This window comes from Phoca vitulina, unplaced genomic scaffold (assembly GCF_004348235.1).
Source record: "Phoca vitulina isolate PV1807 unplaced genomic scaffold, GSC_HSeal_1.0 scaffold3, whole genome shotgun sequence".
In the NCBI taxonomy this organism is placed as follows: Eukaryota; Metazoa; Chordata; class Mammalia; order Carnivora; family Phocidae; genus Phoca; species Phoca vitulina.
The window spans coordinates 1,052,037-1,068,360 of record NW_022589706.1 but is presented as its reverse complement, the minus strand read 5'-3'; the positions used below and the strand labels follow the sequence as shown (position 1 = coordinate 1,068,360).

At 42.9% G+C, this 16,324-nt stretch overlaps 1 protein-coding gene across 1 annotated transcript in view; it reads left to right on the top strand.

Moving 5' to 3' along the window:
• The window catches only part of STK32B (serine/threonine kinase 32B), a 365,972-nt gene that overhangs the window by 83,909 nt on the left and 265,739 nt on the right, over positions 1-16,324 (top strand). The window contains exon 2 of the mRNA XM_032397296.1: positions 4,206-4,261. Coding sequence (XP_032253187.1) covers positions 4,206-4,261 — 56 coding nt within the window. The remainder of the gene's footprint in view (positions 1-4,205; positions 4,262-16,324) is intronic.

Below are 16,324 nucleotides of genomic sequence, written 5' to 3'. Positions count from 1 at the left end.
GTATCACCTGGGAACTTACTAGGGATGCAAATTCACTGGCCCCTCTGCAGAAACTCAGGAGTGGGGCCATGATCTGTCTTAAGCCTCTAGGTGATCCTGATGAACACCACTGGATTAGACCAGTTATGTCTCATTGCCTAGGGCTGGCCACACTGGTCCCTAAACAGACCTGAGGTTTCCTAATCCAGGAAGCAGGGGGAGTTGAGCCTAGCTGGGCAAACAACCAGTGATTTAATGTCCCGTGGGTCCTTTCCTTGTCCATGTGACAGTCCTCCAGGCGGACAGCCACTGCTGTCTTGTTTGGGTGAGGTCACTGGCACAGTGTGCCCCTTGTTTCTACCTTCACAGCACACTTGTCACAGTGTCACCCTTGGCAGTTCCCTCTGTGTCTTGTGGTCTGAACAGACACTGCTTTTTAAGAGTGGACCTTACCGTCCCCGAGCTGGCTCCAGGAGTGAGTGTGACTTCTTCTGGTGGGGCAGTTTAATGATCTAGAAACCTGCGGGTGACCGACTGCCGTGGCTTTCCTGGGACTGCAGGACTGTCAGTGCTAAGACCAGAAAGGTCCCAGGCAAACCAGGACAAGAGGGTCACCCTAAGAAACTCGCTCATCAACCCCTCATGTCCCCCAGCCAAGTCCTCTTGCTCTGGGCCAACAGCCCTATGTTAACAATGCCATTTCTAGACCCGTCTTTGGCTTGGCACCATCACTGAAGTCATTTCAAACTGCTTACCAGCCAACTGTAAACCCTTCACTTATTCAAAGTGTGTTCATGTAGGCACTATTTATGTAAGTATCAGTGTACCAGGCCTCAGGGAGATGCCACATAAATGGGGAATACAGGCCATATGCTCAAAGTCATTTAAATCCAATCTAGTCCAATAAGCAAATAAACATTAAGTAAGTACCTATTTGTCTCATATATTGTGTTAGCACCCCTCCAGGAACACACATTTTTGTAGGGGATATGGATGAGTGAGATTATTTACAGCATTATAATACTAATTGTTAAAATAACAATAGGTTTTGGCATTTGCTGGTTGGCTGGGGAATTAATATCCCTCTCCAGTTAAGAGACAAGACGGGGCGGGGGGCTGGTGGCAGTGAGAACCACGCCTTTCCTGGGCTTGAGGGGTGGGGCCCAGGAAGGCACCAGCAAGGGCTCCCTGGTGCTAAAGCCCAGAATTAGCCAGACTCCCCCAGCCATTCATTTCAGCTCTGGACCCCGCAGACTCCTGCACATGGTGGCTGGCCCTAAGAAGCTTCTGGCAAGAAGGGTCAGAGGAGAAGCTTGCTCCTTGAAGACAGTTTCCAGAGAGAGAACAGAACAAGCAGAAATACGCTTTGCGGTTCCTTGTTCAGCTCACCACTCAGCTCACACCACCTTTGATGGGGCAAGAGGCCATGGGTGGTCAGGGAAATAGCCCTCCTAGGAGAAATCAGAGGAGAGGGAGGACTGCTCCTCATCCCCCAGCACAAACATCGAGGGCTTTTTGGGGGGTTGCACTGTGTCGGGCACTATTCTACACTTTTGTGGAAGGTAGGCACTGATGCTCCCACTTTATAGGTGGGGTAAGTGAGGCGCACGGAGGCCCAGTGACTCACCCAAGGCTGTGGCAGAGCTGGGTTATGGACCTAAGTCTGACTCAGGCTGGGTTCTCCTCATCAGTGGCCAGATGTCTACAGGAGGTCCAGAGATGGCACGAAGGAGGAAGGATGCATTGGGAGTGGGGAAAGGCTTCCTGAGAGAGCACATGAGCCACATGTCTGAGGCCAGGCAGGAGTTGGGGTGTTGAGGAATGGCTTTTCAGGCCGGTGAATCCACGACCCAGAGGGATGGCATCCTGATGCTGCAGAGAATCTTTGGGGAGGCAGAGTGGGGTGCGGCTGGCAGACGCCCGCAGCGATGCCTGCCCTGTGGGGCCTTGGGGCTCCCGAGAAGATCTGCACAATTTCCTAGCTCATTGCTGGGCAACTGGCAGACGCAGTCCAGGCACCTTGTTTTTCTCTTCTCCTTTGATTTTTGGTGAGTGGGCAAGAGGTGAAAGCCTGGAATTTCTTTTCCTGGCAAGTTATGTGCAAAGCAAACCGAAGTAGGTCAAAGAACCAAGGTTTTGCTAAGTTAACTATTAACATTGTCTCTCTCTTCTAAGCACGTTAGGCGTGCGATGGCACACCGGATTCTGACTTGGTTCTGTAGGGACACAATTCAACATAATTGTCCTCCTTCAAGTACGTTGAGTACACAGGGAACTAATTGTGTTCATTCACTTCCCCACATCCTTGCCCCCATAATATAGTGAACTAATCAATTCTCTTCATCTTTTGTAAACGACATGTCTCTCCTAGTTATTGGGAACTGGCTATAATTCAATCTAATTAAAAAATATTTACCGAACGCTCATTATGGACCAGCAGTTGTGCTTGGCACTGTGAATGTGGGGATCTGCTTTCAGTCGGCCCTTTAGTTGATGAACAGCTGTTGCATACTCACTGTGTACTAGCACCGTGCTAGGTGCTGGGGACGCGGGAGGAGAAACAGACACGCCCTTTGACTGCAGGGAGCTTAGCGTCTAGTGGGGAAAAGCTGATTTAAATCAGATCCATGTACAATGATACAGAACAGTGTGTTTTGGAGGAAAGTCCCACAGCCCTGGGAGAGTGTGGTAGGGAGCGGACTAGTCTGGAGGCTGAGCACAGTTTTCTCCTGGATACAAAAGGGTAAAGAGGGAGCAGAGCTAGTGAGTGTTCAGCCAGGAGCAGCGCGTTAAAGGCACGGAGAATAACTGTTCTAGGCACAGAAAAGAAGCTTGTGTGTCTGGAGCTCAGTGGGTGCAGGGAGTGTGGTGGGTGGTGCAGCAGGAGAAGTGGCGGGGGTCTGATTGTGTCCCAGTTTACTTTCCTGGAAAACAATGAGGGGGCATCGAGGGGTGGGAGCAGAGGATGGACAAGACCCCTTGCCTGCAACAAGCACATATCCCAGGATGAGAAGGTCAAGAGAGGATGGAGGACTGAACCAGAGGGTGGCTACCGGTGGACAGATGGGAGAGATAGCCAAGAGGTACAGTGGACCTAACCTGATGAAGGGCTAGCTAAGGGGTTGAGCGAGAGAGGGGTGTTGGATGAGTTCCAGGCTTTGAGTGCACGAGTTCAGATGTGTGATGAAGTACTCCTCCTAAGCTCCATTTGGACCTGTGGGATTCAAGGTGGCTTTGGAACCTTCAAGAGTTGCTGTGGAGCAGGCATCAATCAGTACATACAGGCTGGAGTCTAGAGAAGAGGTTCCTTGGAGAGTCATTGGCAATTAGGTGGTGGCTGAAGCCTTTGAAGCCGGTGAGAAAAGGAAGGTGGTAGATGGAGGCTTGACAGGCTTTAGTATTTAGTGGCTGGGAGGATGAAGCTGAGTGTGCACAAAGCATGAGCTGAAGCATGAACTGGCTTCTGTAGAAGCCAAGCAGGTGCTTCAAAAAGGACAGAGTGACCAAGTACAAGGAGGACAGAAAGGTGTCTATTGGATTTAGTGGCATGACCATGCGTTGTTGGTCTGCTGTGCTGTAGGGATGGGGCGGAAACCAGACCAGAGTAAGGCAGTAGAAATTGCAAGAATGGGGAGACCTGTGAGATGGGGCAATACCAAGATGAGACTGAGGGATCAGTGTCTCCATTCTCCCGTAGCTCACAATGCCAGGGCTAAACAGACGTCCAAGCAGGAAAGACCCACGATATGGTCATTGCATTTGAGGGTTCAGATACCATAAAGGAGACTGAGTTAACACCTTGGATACGGAGACAGATGAGCTGAGTGTGTAAGATCTGAACATGCAAGATAAGAGTGCCAGATGGGTAAGACAAGAACCAGAGGTAGGGAAAAGTCAACCAGAGGTAGGGAAAAGGGAACAACAGCGAGTGCAAGAATTTGGTAATCCAAGTATCCAGATTTTTCTCTGTGATCCCTTCCCCTGAGCCCATAAGATGTCTCTCATCCTATATACCCACTGGGGACGTGTTGGCTTGGGGCGGGGGGAATAAAATGTGCTGAGAAGTATCCATACAGTGGTGGAGTGTTGCCATGGCAAATATAATGCAATTGAAACCAGAAGCCGTTTGGAATACACGGGTAGGTATGTAGGGAGAACTTTCAAGAACCCGTGCAAGGTTTAGCAAATCTGATCTGTTTCTTTCTTTCCCTCATTTTCTTTTGCAGTCAACTTTGACCATTTTCAGATTCTGCGGGCCATTGGCAAAGGGAGTTTTGGAAAGGTAAGGATGACGGATTTTTAAAAATTTCATTAACAAAATATAGAAGTCCCAACCCCTAGGGTCATGTGTATGTGCGTGTCTGCGTGTCTGTTTCTGTGTTGGTTGCTGAGCACTGGGAATTTCCTGTTTGACAGAAAGTTTTCAGTTTGCCAAATTTGAAATGTGAAAGAAAGTCTGAATAGTTTCCTTTGGATCCACTGTAATTTCATTTTGTAAATTAAGTTACCACGGCAGCCCTGGGTTAGGTGGATTACAATGGTAATTATTTCAAGATTGCTTATGCTGTTTTCTTCCTTGAGTATCTAAATGAGGAAAGTGGAAAAACAAAAGCCACAAATTTAGGAGATGGCCAACATCAACTCTTTCCTGCAGTGTAGGCATTTTATAAAGAATTTTTATTGTGGAAAGAATCCTTGACATGAGATCTACCCTCTTAACAAATTTTTAAGGTTGCAATATATTATTGTTGACTATGGGTACAATGTTGAACAGCAGAACTCTAGAGCTTATTCATTATCTTACATAGCTGAAACTTTATGCCTCTTGGTTAGTAACTCCCCATTTCCTCAGCCCCTCAGCCCAGGGCAACCACCATTCCTTTCTTTGATTCTAGGACTTTGATACTTATGACTTTGTAGATACTTTGTATCTGTAGAAGCATGCAGTATTTGTCTTTCTGTGACTGGCTTATTTCACTTAGCATGGCTTCCTCAAGATTCATCCATGTTGTATTATAGAATTTGTATTGTAAAATTTCTTTCTCTTTTAAAAGCTGAATAATATTTCATTGTACCTATATATCACATTTTTAAAAAATTCATTCATCTGTTGTTGATGGACATTTACATTGTTACCACATCTTGGCTATTATGACTAGTGCTACAATGAATACAGGAGTGCAGTTATCTCTTCCTGATCCTGATTTCAATTATTTTGGGTAAATATCTAGAAGTGAGATTGCTGAATCATATGGTAGTTCTAGTTTTAATTTTTTGAGGAACCTCCATGCTGTTTTCCATTGTGGCTGTGCCATATTACATTTCCACCATAGAAACATTACATATTACATTCCGATAGAAACAAAGAGTGTGCAAGGGCTCTAATTTCTCCACATCCTTGCCAACATTTGCTCTTTGTTGTTGTTGTTGTTGTTTTGTTTTGTTTTTTGATAGTGGCTGCCCTGACAAGTGTGAGGTGATATTTTATTGTGTGTTTTTTTAAAGATGTATTTATTTATTTGAGAGAGAGAATGAGAGCATGACAGGAAGGGAGAGGGAGAGGGAGAGAGAATCCCAAGCAGACTCTGCACCAAGCATGGAGCCGGACACAGGGCTCAATCCAATGACTCCAAGATCAGGACTTGAGCCAAAACCAAGAGTCAGAAGCTTAACCAACTGTGCCACCCAGGTGCCCCTTATTGTGGTTTTGATTTGCATTTCCCTGATGATTAGTCCTGTTCAGTATGTTTTAACGTAGCTGTGAGCCATTTGTACATCTTCTTTGGAGAAACATCTATTCAAGTCAGTAGCCCATCTTAAAATCAGGTTCTTAGTTTTTAAATTTTTTTTTAACTATTGAATTGAAGGAGCTCCTTACATATGTTGGAGATGAACCCCTTATCAGATATATGGCCTCTGAATATTTTCTCCCACGCTGTAGGTTGTCATTGTATTCTGTTGACTATTTCCTTTACTGTGCAGAAGCTTTTTAGTTTGGTGTACTTGTTTATTTTTGTTATCTATGTTTTTGATGTCATACCCATGCAATCATTGCTAAGACTAGAGTCATGAAGCTTTTTTTTCTTTATGTTTTCTTCTAGGAGGTTTATAGTTTCAAGTCTTAACATTTAACATTAAATCTTTTAACTCATTTTGAGTTGCCTTCTGGGTGTGGTGTGAGATAAGGGTGCACGTTCGTTTGTGTGTGGATGTCCAGCACCGTTTGTTGGAGAGGCTACATTTCCCTGCTGTGTATTCTTGGTACCCTGGTCAAAGATCAGTTGACCATATATGCATGGATTTTTTTTTTTCTGGGATCTTTATTCTATTCCATTGGTCTCTATGTCTGTTTTTATCCCAGCACCATGCTGTTCTGATGACTGTAACTTTGTAATATAATTTGAAATCAGTAAGTGTGATGTCATCAGCTTTGCTTTTGCCCAAGACTGATTCAGCTGTTTGTGATCTTTTGTGGTTCCATACGAATTATAATTGCTTTTTCTATTTCTGTAAAAAAAAAATGCCATTGGGATTTTGATGGCGATTGTATTGAATCTGTAAATTGCTTTGGGTGATGTGGACATTTTGATAATAGTAAGTCTTCTAATCCATGAAATGGATGCCTTTCCATTTGCTCATGCCATAATTTCTTTTTTCAAGGTTTTTTAAAATTTAATTTTATTTATTTATTTTGACAGAGAGAGACACAGTGAGAGAGGGAACACAAGCAGAGGGAGTGGGAGAGGGAGAAGCAGGCTTCCCACTGAGCAGGGAGCCTGATGCGGGGCTCGATCCCAGGACCCTGGGGTGATGACCTGAGCTGAAGGCAGATGCTTAACGACCGAGCCACCCAGGCGCCCTGTCATTTTCTATATACCAGTCTTTCACTTTATTAGTTAAATTTATTCCTAAGTGTTTATTCTTTTTGGTGCTATTGTAAAGGGGATTGTTTCTTTAATTTCATTTTCAGAAAATTCATTATTAGTGTATGGAGACACAGCTGATTTTCATATGTTGATTTTATATCCTGCAACTTTACTGAACTCATTAGTTCTATTTTTTTCTGTGGCATCTTCAGGATTTTTTATATATTAGATTGTGTCAACTGCAAACAGGGATGATTTTACTTCTTTCTTTCCTATTTGGATGCCTTTTATTTTGTTTTTGACTAAATACTCTGGCTCGGACTTCTGGTACTATGTTGAATAGAAGTGGGAACAGTGGGTATCCTTGCCTCGTTTCTGATCTTAGAGGAAACTCAGTTTTTCACCATAATGTTAATTGTAGGCTTTTCATATATGACCTCTGTTGTGTTCCCTTCTATTCCTAACTTTGTTGAGGATTTTTATCATGGAATTGTGCTTACTTTTGTCAAGTGCTTTTTCTGCCTCTATTTAGACAATCATGTGATTTTATCTTTTATTTTGTTACTGTGGGGTATCACATGAATTGATTTCCGTATGTTGAACCGTCCTTATACCCCAGAGATAAACTGCATTTGCTCATGGTGTGTGATCCCCTAAAGAGCTATGGATTCTGTTTGCTAGTAGTTTGTTGAGGAGTTTTGCATCCGTAGTCATCAGATAGATTGGTCCGTAGTAGTTTGTTTTCTTGTGTCTTTCTTTGCCTGGCTTTGGTGACAGGGTCATGCCGGGCCCGTAACATGAGTGGACATGTTCCCTCCTCTTCAGTTTTTGGGAAGAGTTTGAGAAAATTGGCATTAATTCTCCTTGAAATGTTTGGCAAAATTCAACAGTGAATCCAATTGTCTTGGGCTTTTCTTTGTTGGGAGGTTTGACATTTGTTTGTGGAAAGTACATATTTGTGATCCTCAACTGTTTCCAGTGACAGGCTCATGGAAACAATGAAGAGAACAAGAAGGAGCCCCCAGCCGAGCCTGTATGTTCTCATTTACTCAGAAATCTCCTTTGGCAATATTTGCTTTAGTACATACTGAATGCCAGATATCCTTATATCCTCAAGTAAATATTATTTCTATTATGATAGTAGAAAAACCTAGACAGAAAGACTTAGACTTGGTGACTCCAAAGGATGGAGTGACCCACCTGTGGTCACACAGGCAGGAAGTGTCCTGGCTGGGATTTGAACCAAAGATTGTTTGATGACCAGGCACCTGCTGTTTTAACAACCCCACACTCTTGATTAGACCATTCACAACTCATAGAGTTAAACTGAGATAGTGATCTAAGAAGTTGGATAGAATTAGCCTTCCCTCCTTTGTTCTCTCCATTCCTCTCATTTTCTCCTCCCCCTCCCTCCCTCCTCCCCTCTTCCCCTCCCTCCCCCTTCCTTCCTTCTTTCCTTCCTTCTGTCCTCCCTCCCTTCGCCTGTCCATCCATCCTTCCTTCCTTCTGTCCTTCCATCCTTCCTTCCTCCCTCCTTCTTCCCTTCCTTCCTTCCTTTTCCTTCCTTCCTTCCTTCCTTCCTTCCTTCCTTCCTTCCTTCCCTCCTTTCTTCCATCCTTCCTTCCCTCCTTCCATCCTTTGTCTTTCCATTTTTGTTGTTCTTTTATTAATTCAATCCATGAATACTGAGTACCTACCCAGTGCTAAGCACTAGACTTTGATCTAATAGTAACTTGAATAGACCCGAGTGTTTTTCCTTACATTTAGAAGGGAGAGAGATGACAAACAGGTAAATATGTATATTTATGGTACATTAGATAGTAATAAGTACATTAAAATGTAGGAAGATGGGGGGTGTGGTGTTCTGGGAGATAGTGGCAGAGAGAGGTTGCTGATTTATAGAGCGAGCTGTCATAAGGTAGCTGCTAATCACATGTGGATATTTAAATTTAAATTAATTAACGTTAAAGAAGATGATAAACATTCAGTTTCTCAGGCACACTGGCCACATTTTAAGTGCTTAGCAGCCACACTAGTGCCACTGGCTACTCGAGCAGACAGCTCAGATTATAGGTCATTTCCTTCCTCCTAGACAGTTCTGCTGGCCAGTGCCCTCACAGAGGGTGGCAGGGTGCGCTTGGTGGTAAGACGCCGTGTGAGCAGAGTCCTAACGGAAGTGAAGGAGAAAGACAGGTTCCAGGTGGAGGGAACAGCAAATGCAAAGTCTCTGGAAGGGAGTGTGGTCGGTAGTTTTGAGGAGCTTCAAGGTGGGGAGAATGGCAGGAGAGGAGGTCAGTGATGTCAGCGAGGACCAGATCACATAGGACCTAGCTGATCATGCTCAAGATTGAGAAGGGAAGGCCATGGGGAGTTCTGACTGCAGAAGTAACATGATCTGTTTGTAGAGTTTGGCTGCCATGCTGAGAGTAGCCTGTGTGGGGCCAAGGGCACATTAAAATGATTGACCATTTGTATTATCAAGTGAATTGGGTTAATTTAACTGACATTCACTGGGCCACTGAGCAGGGTCACATGCTGCATTAGGTATTGTGTTGCTGACAAGACTGGGGGCTTCCTGAGGGCAGAAATCTTATTGAAAAAGCAGGTATGAGAAACAATAAATTGTGACTTGGTATGTGATGGGTTAATCTTATGGGTTGCATGGCTAAGTGGTGGCACTCAGGTATTTGGTCAGACACCAGACTAGATGTCCCTGTGAAGGTGGTTTTTAAATGAGATTGGCATTTAAATCCATAGGTTTTGGGTAAAGCAGATGACCTCCCTGCCACATAATGTAGGTAGGCCTCATACAATCAGTTGGAAGTCTCAAGAGAAAGACTGAGATTCCCCTAAGGAAGAAGGAATCCTGCCTCCAGGTGGCAATCCCAACTCCCCTGGGTTTCCAGCCTGCTGGCCTGCCCTGCAGAATTCAGACTTACCAGCCACAATTGTGGAACCAATTCCTTAAAATAAATCTGTCTTTTCCTGTCTCCCTCTCTCTTTCTTATTCACTGGTTCTGTTTCCCTGGAGAATCCTGATTACCACATGGTGCAGTAAGAAAGACAAGAGCCTGCACAAGTCCAACCAAAGTGGGGAGGAGGAGGTTTGGGAAGCACTTCCTAACAAGAGGCCAGAGCAAAAATAAAACCCTAGGGAACTGTTTCAGGCACATTTACTCTGCTCTGGGCACTTTGAACCCAGTCTGACTCAGCGAATGATTATTCAGCAACAGTACTTTATTTTTTTAAACTTATTTTATTTAAATTCAATTAGCTAACATAGAGCTACCCTATGACCCAGCAATTGTACTACTAGGTATCTACCCAAAGGACACAAATGTTGTGATCCGAAGGGGCACCTGCACCCCAGTGTTTATAACAGCAATGTCCACAATAGCCAAACTATGGAAAGAGCCCAGATGTCCAACAGATGAATGGATAAAGAAGATGTGGTATATATATATATATATATATACATACACAATGGAATACTACTCAGCCATCAAAAAGAACGAACTCTTGCCATTTGCAACGATGTGGATGGAACTAGAGGGTATTATGCTAAGAAATAGTGTTTTAGATGTGACCAGTGCCACTTTGGAAATCGTGGTGAAACCCTCCACTCCTGCTTTTATTTAGGGGCTCACTCCCCCAGGGCCCCCTTTCCCAAGCTCACACTTCGGGGCAGCCTGAAGAGGGAGGATGACCAGTTCCCCAGCCCTGGACTGTAGGGTTAGAGTGTCCCTGAGGTTTGCTCTGTGTGATGGGGGGAGACACATGATCCTTCAGAATGACACACAGGTCCCAGCCTAGTTCCCAGGTGCATCTCTCGACTCCTCCCCGGCCAGTCCCCAGGCCCCTGCTCTGGGCCTGCTGTCCTCTCTGCTTTGACAGCCACATTGTCCCTCAGTATTCCCTGCCTCCACCTTGGCCAGAACAGGACCAGCCTCTGGGTCCCCTCCTTCCTTTCTTCCCTGTGCTTCCTAAAAATAAGGCAGGTGTGGCTGGGACCGAGCTGCCAGAATCCCCAGAAGTCCGGGGAGCTAAGGGAGGCCTGGGGTTCCTGCAGCCCTTCCGCAGGTGGGCCCTACAGTGCTCTGCTCTTCCCTCTCTCTCGGAAGGTGAATCTTAGCAAATCTTCCCCCTCCTTCTGTCCCCAGCCTTCCATAGTCGCCTCTGGCCTCTTCCTCCATCAGGACCCTTCTAGAAAGGTAGCTTGTCAAATCACTATGTTGTACACCAGAAACTAATGTAACATTGTGGGTCAACTATACTAAAAAAATTTTTTTTATTATGTTCAGTTAACCAGCATATAGTACATCATGAGTTTTTAGTGTAGTGTTCAACGATTCATTAGTTTCGTATAACGCTCAATGCTCATCCTAACACGTGCCCAAAAGAAAAGTTATCTTAAGTGAGTAATTGGCCTTCTCCACGGCCACTTCGGCCCCCACCAGCCAGGGTGCTGGGGTATCAGTGTCGGTTTTCCCTTGAACCAAGTTCTCTGTCTGCACTGCCACTTGCCTCCTCCACCCCACTGGGTTGGGCTATATTTGGGACGGGTGTGCCAGGGCTGACTGATCTGTCAGTGGTCTGTGTTTATGCAGAGCATCTCATCCTTATGCAATATCCTCCAGCAAACAAAGATTTCCCCCTGGGATGATTACTACCCCTGGGGCATCAGCCAGCAAGGGTTTCTGAGCACGCAGACCCTTGGGAGTCAGGCACACAGGGTTCAAATGGCAGCCTTGTAGGGTCTGAGCCTCTGTTTGCTCACATGTAAAATGGGCATGTCGATGTCTTCCGTGTCAGGCTGCATGAGATCTAAATGAGGTGGCACAGCACAGAATCCAAAGTGCTGCTTGGTAAGCAGTGACCCCTCAGTGCTGAGGCAGTTTTCCCCAAGGCGGCAGGAAGTCAGGTAGGGGAGGCTTTTACTGAATGCGTGTTTTTTGTTTGTTTGTTTGTTTGTTTGTTTGTTTTGAGAGAGCGGGGGTGGGGGTGGGGTAGGAGCAGAGGGAGAGAGAGAGAATCTCAAGCTGAGCTTGAGCCTGATGCAGAGCTCCATCTTGCAACCCTGAGATCATGACCTGAGCTGAAATCAAGAGTCAGACACTTAACCGACTGAGTCGCCCAGGTGTCCCCCTGAATGTGCTTTTTTGGAAGTAGGTGACATGCACAGTTCTTGCATGAAGGGTCATTTGTTTGGATATAAGTGTGACATTGGGGCAGGCAGGTACACTTAGGTTCCCAGAACATCTCACCGTGTGTGACATCTGTCACTGTTGACAGTTGGCAGGCCAGGCTTGGCAAGGCTCATGATCTTACACGGCCCTCATCCTCTTGGCAAGCCATCTAGCTCTGGCTCTAATAGGACCCTTGTCATTGCAGTTTCTCTTAGTTTTCTTGTCCCCAACTCCTGTCCTGTTATTGGCAGTTTCTGTGGGGCTGATATAAAACCAACCAGCTTTGGTTTGTTTCTTCCTTTCTTTTATTCCCTCATTGTTTTGCTCCTCCACGCTCCCACCAACCTCACCTGCCGACCCATCGTACGGGGGATCAATTTGTTCTGGGCCCCTTTCTAAGTTCTGAGGTCACAAAAATGAACCAGATGTGGTGCCTCTACTTTCTAGGATCTCTCAGATACATGCAGGATGCAGAGCAAGCAACAGATGATTGAAGTCCAGTCTGAAGAACACTGATGGAGAGAAGCCCAGGAGATTCGGGTGTACAGGGGTCTGTTTGGAGGATCTGAGTTCAGACTTCAAAAAGTAACCTTTTCTGTAAAGGGCAGGGTTGACTGGATATGTATTAATATTTTCTAACACTTTAGTATGAAAATTTGCAAAAATACAGCAAAGTTGAAAGAATTTTATAGTAAGCACCCATATCTACCATGTACACTCTACCATGAACATTTTATCAAGAAATTCTATCCTTCCATTTATTAATTCATGTTATCTTTTATGCATTTCATAGTGAATTGCAAATATTTGTACACTTCCCTTAAATATTTCATCAAAGAGATTTGTCTAGTTTTTCTTGATGTAAAGTGTACATACAATGAAATGCACAAATCTTATGTTTGCACTTGCTGAATTTTGAGAAATGCATATATCTGTATAATTTGCATCTCCCCCAAGATATAGATTACTGTCACCCAGAATTCCCCTGTTGAGCCTTTCCAGTCAAAACTCATCTTCACCCCAACAACTCCTCCTCTATAGAGGAGGTCTGCCTATTGTATAACTTAATGCAAATGGAGTCCTACATAAGCACTCTTTTGTGTAATGCTTCTGAATATTTTGTACTTTGCATAATGATTTTGCAGCCTAATGTTCTTGAGGTTCATCCATGCTGCTGTGTAGCAGCATGTTTTTTCCTTTTCATTGATAAATAGTATTCTGTTCTATTAATATATCAGTTGTTAATCCATTTTCATCATGATAGACTCCAGGACTGTTCCTAGTTTTTGCTGTTTTTCATAAAGTTGCCGCAAAAAGTTGTGCTGCCTTTTTTTCATAAGCATATGACCTCTTCCTCTTGGGTAAATATTTAGGATTAGAATTGCTGGATCATAGACTGGGTGTATGTTTAGTTTTGTGTAATGCAGCCAAAAGGCTTTCCAAGATGGTTGTGCCATTTTATACTCCTCCTGAAATTTCCTCTTGTTTCACATCCTTGCCAACAGATTTTCACTTTCACTCTTCTGATGGGTGTTCAGTAGGATCTCACTGTAGCTTGAATGAGCATTTCCTGATGACTAATAATGATCAACATTTATTTCATGTGCTAATGGCCAGTCATGTATCTTCCTTTGTGGAGTTTTGTTCAAAACTTTTTGCCATTAAAAAAAAAGGTTGATTGTCTTTTTTCCCACTTTCTAAACATTTTTATTGCATGTGTTTTGTTAGAAAAATTTATTGAGATATAATTGACATATAACATTGTGTAAGTCTAAGGTGTCTGTATTGATTTGATACCTTTATATATTGCAATGTGATTACCAACTAGCATTAGCTAACCCATCTGTCATGGCACATAATTATCATTTCTTTGCTGTGGTGAGAACATTTAAGATCTAGTCTCTTTGCAACTTGCACGTGTTTGGTATTGAGTGTAATCACTATGCTGTGCTTTAGATCTCCAGAACTTATTCATCTTCTAGTTGCAAGTTTGTACCCTTAAACAACACCTCCCCAATTTCCTTACCCCCGGCCCCTGGTAACTACCATTCTACTCTCTGTTTCTATAGTTCAGTGCTTTTAGATTCCACAGATAAGTGATATCATGCAGTGTTTGTCTTCCCCTGTCTGGCTTATCTCACTAAACATAATGCCTTCAAGGTCCATCCATATTGTCACAAATGGCAGGATTTCTTTCTTTCTTATGGCTGAATGATATTCCATTGTGTAGGAATACCGTATCTTCTTTTTCCATTCATCATTGATGGACTCTTAAGGTTGTTTCCAAATCTTGGCTATTGTAAATTATGCTACAATAAAATTAAAGTGCATATATCTTTCTGACACTAGTATTTGACGAAGGAGCCAAGAATACTTAATGGAGAAAGGATAGTTTATTCAACAAATGGTGTTGGGAAAACTGGATAATCACATGCAGAAAAATTAAATTGGACCCCTATCTTATACCACCCACAAAAATTAACTTGAAATGAATTAAAGATCCATAAGATCTGATAGTGTAAAACTCTTAGAGGAAAACATAGGGAAAAATCTCCTTGACACCGATCTTGGCAATGATTTTTTGGATATGATACCAAAAGCAAAAGCAACATAAGCAAAAATCAACAAGTGAGACTACATCAAACTAAAAAGCTTCTGCACAGCCAAAGAAACAACCGACAAAATGAAAAGGCAACCTGCAGAATGGGAGAATACATTTGTAAATCATATATCACATAAGGGGTTAATATCCAAAATATATAAGAAACTCCTCCAATTCAGTAACAACAACAAAATCCTATTAAAAAATGGGCAGAGGAAATAAATAATCATTTTTCTGAATAGGGCATCCAGATGGACAACAGGTTCATGAAAAGGTGCTCAACTAGTCATCAGGAAAATGCAAATGGAAAGTACAATGAAATACTACTCACTCATGTTAGAGTGGTTATCATGAAGACAAGAGATAACAAGTGTTGGTGAGGATGTGGGAAAAGAGAACCCTCGTGCACTGTTGGTGGGAATGTAAAGGTTCAATCACTATGGAAAACAGTGTGGTGGTTCCTAAAAAAATTATAAATAGAACCACTATATATGATCTAGCAATCTCACTTCTGGGTAAATATCCAAAGGAAATGAAACAGGATATCAAAGGGGGTTGATTTCTTTTTATTATTGAGTTGTGGGATATATATACAGATACCAGTCCTTTGTCAGATATGAGACTTTTTTTTTTTTTTTTTTTCCAGAATATGGTTTACCTATTACTTTTTTACTAGTGGTGTGTTTTGAGGTATGGGTATTTTAAATTTTGATGAAGTCTAATTTGTTAAGTGTTTTTGCTTGTAAATGTGACTTGTGTGAGAAAACTTGGCTCAAGAAAATGTACTCAAGTCATGACGACATTTTACTGTATTTACTTTCTGAAAGCTTTATGGCTTTAGCTTATAGGGTTAGTTTATGATGCATCCTCATTTAAACTTTGTGTGTGAGGTAAGTGTTGAGGTTCATTTTTTGTATATGGAAGTCCATTTCTTAAAAAGACTTTCCTTTGCTCACTGGATTGCTTTGGTGACCTTGTATAAAATCAGATATTTTCAATAAGTGGGAGGTCTAATTTTGGGCTCTTTATTTTGCTCATTTGACCTACTTGTTGATCCTTATGCAAGTCTTAATTATTGTAGGTTTATAGTGAGTCTTGAAATAAGGTAGTATAAATCCTACAATTTTATTCTTTTTCAAGACTGTTTTGGATATTCTAGGTATTTGGATTTTCATAAAAATTTTGAAATTACTTGTCAATTTCTATGAACAACTGGTGGGATTATTATTGGGATTACATTAAATCTAGTATCAATTTGGAAATAATTGACATTTTTTTTTCTTCTTTTTTTTTTTCTTAACATATATTGCATTATTTGTTTCAGAGATACAGATCTGAGATTCAACAGTCTTGCACAATTCACAGCGCTTACCAGAGCACATACCCTCCCCAGTGTCTATCACCCAGTCACCCCATCCCTCCCACCCCACGCCCCACTCCAGCAACCCTCAGTTTGTTTCCTGAGATTAAGAATTCCTCATATCAGTGAGGTCATATGATACATGTCTTTCTCTGTTTGACTTATTTCGCTCAGCATAATACCCTCCAGTTCTATCCACGTCGTTGCAAATGGCAAGATCTCATTCCTTTTGATGGCTGCATAATAATAATTGACATTTTAATAGTATCAAGTTTTCTAATCCATGAACATGGTATATGTCTTTATTTCTACTTACCTCTACTTATTATTA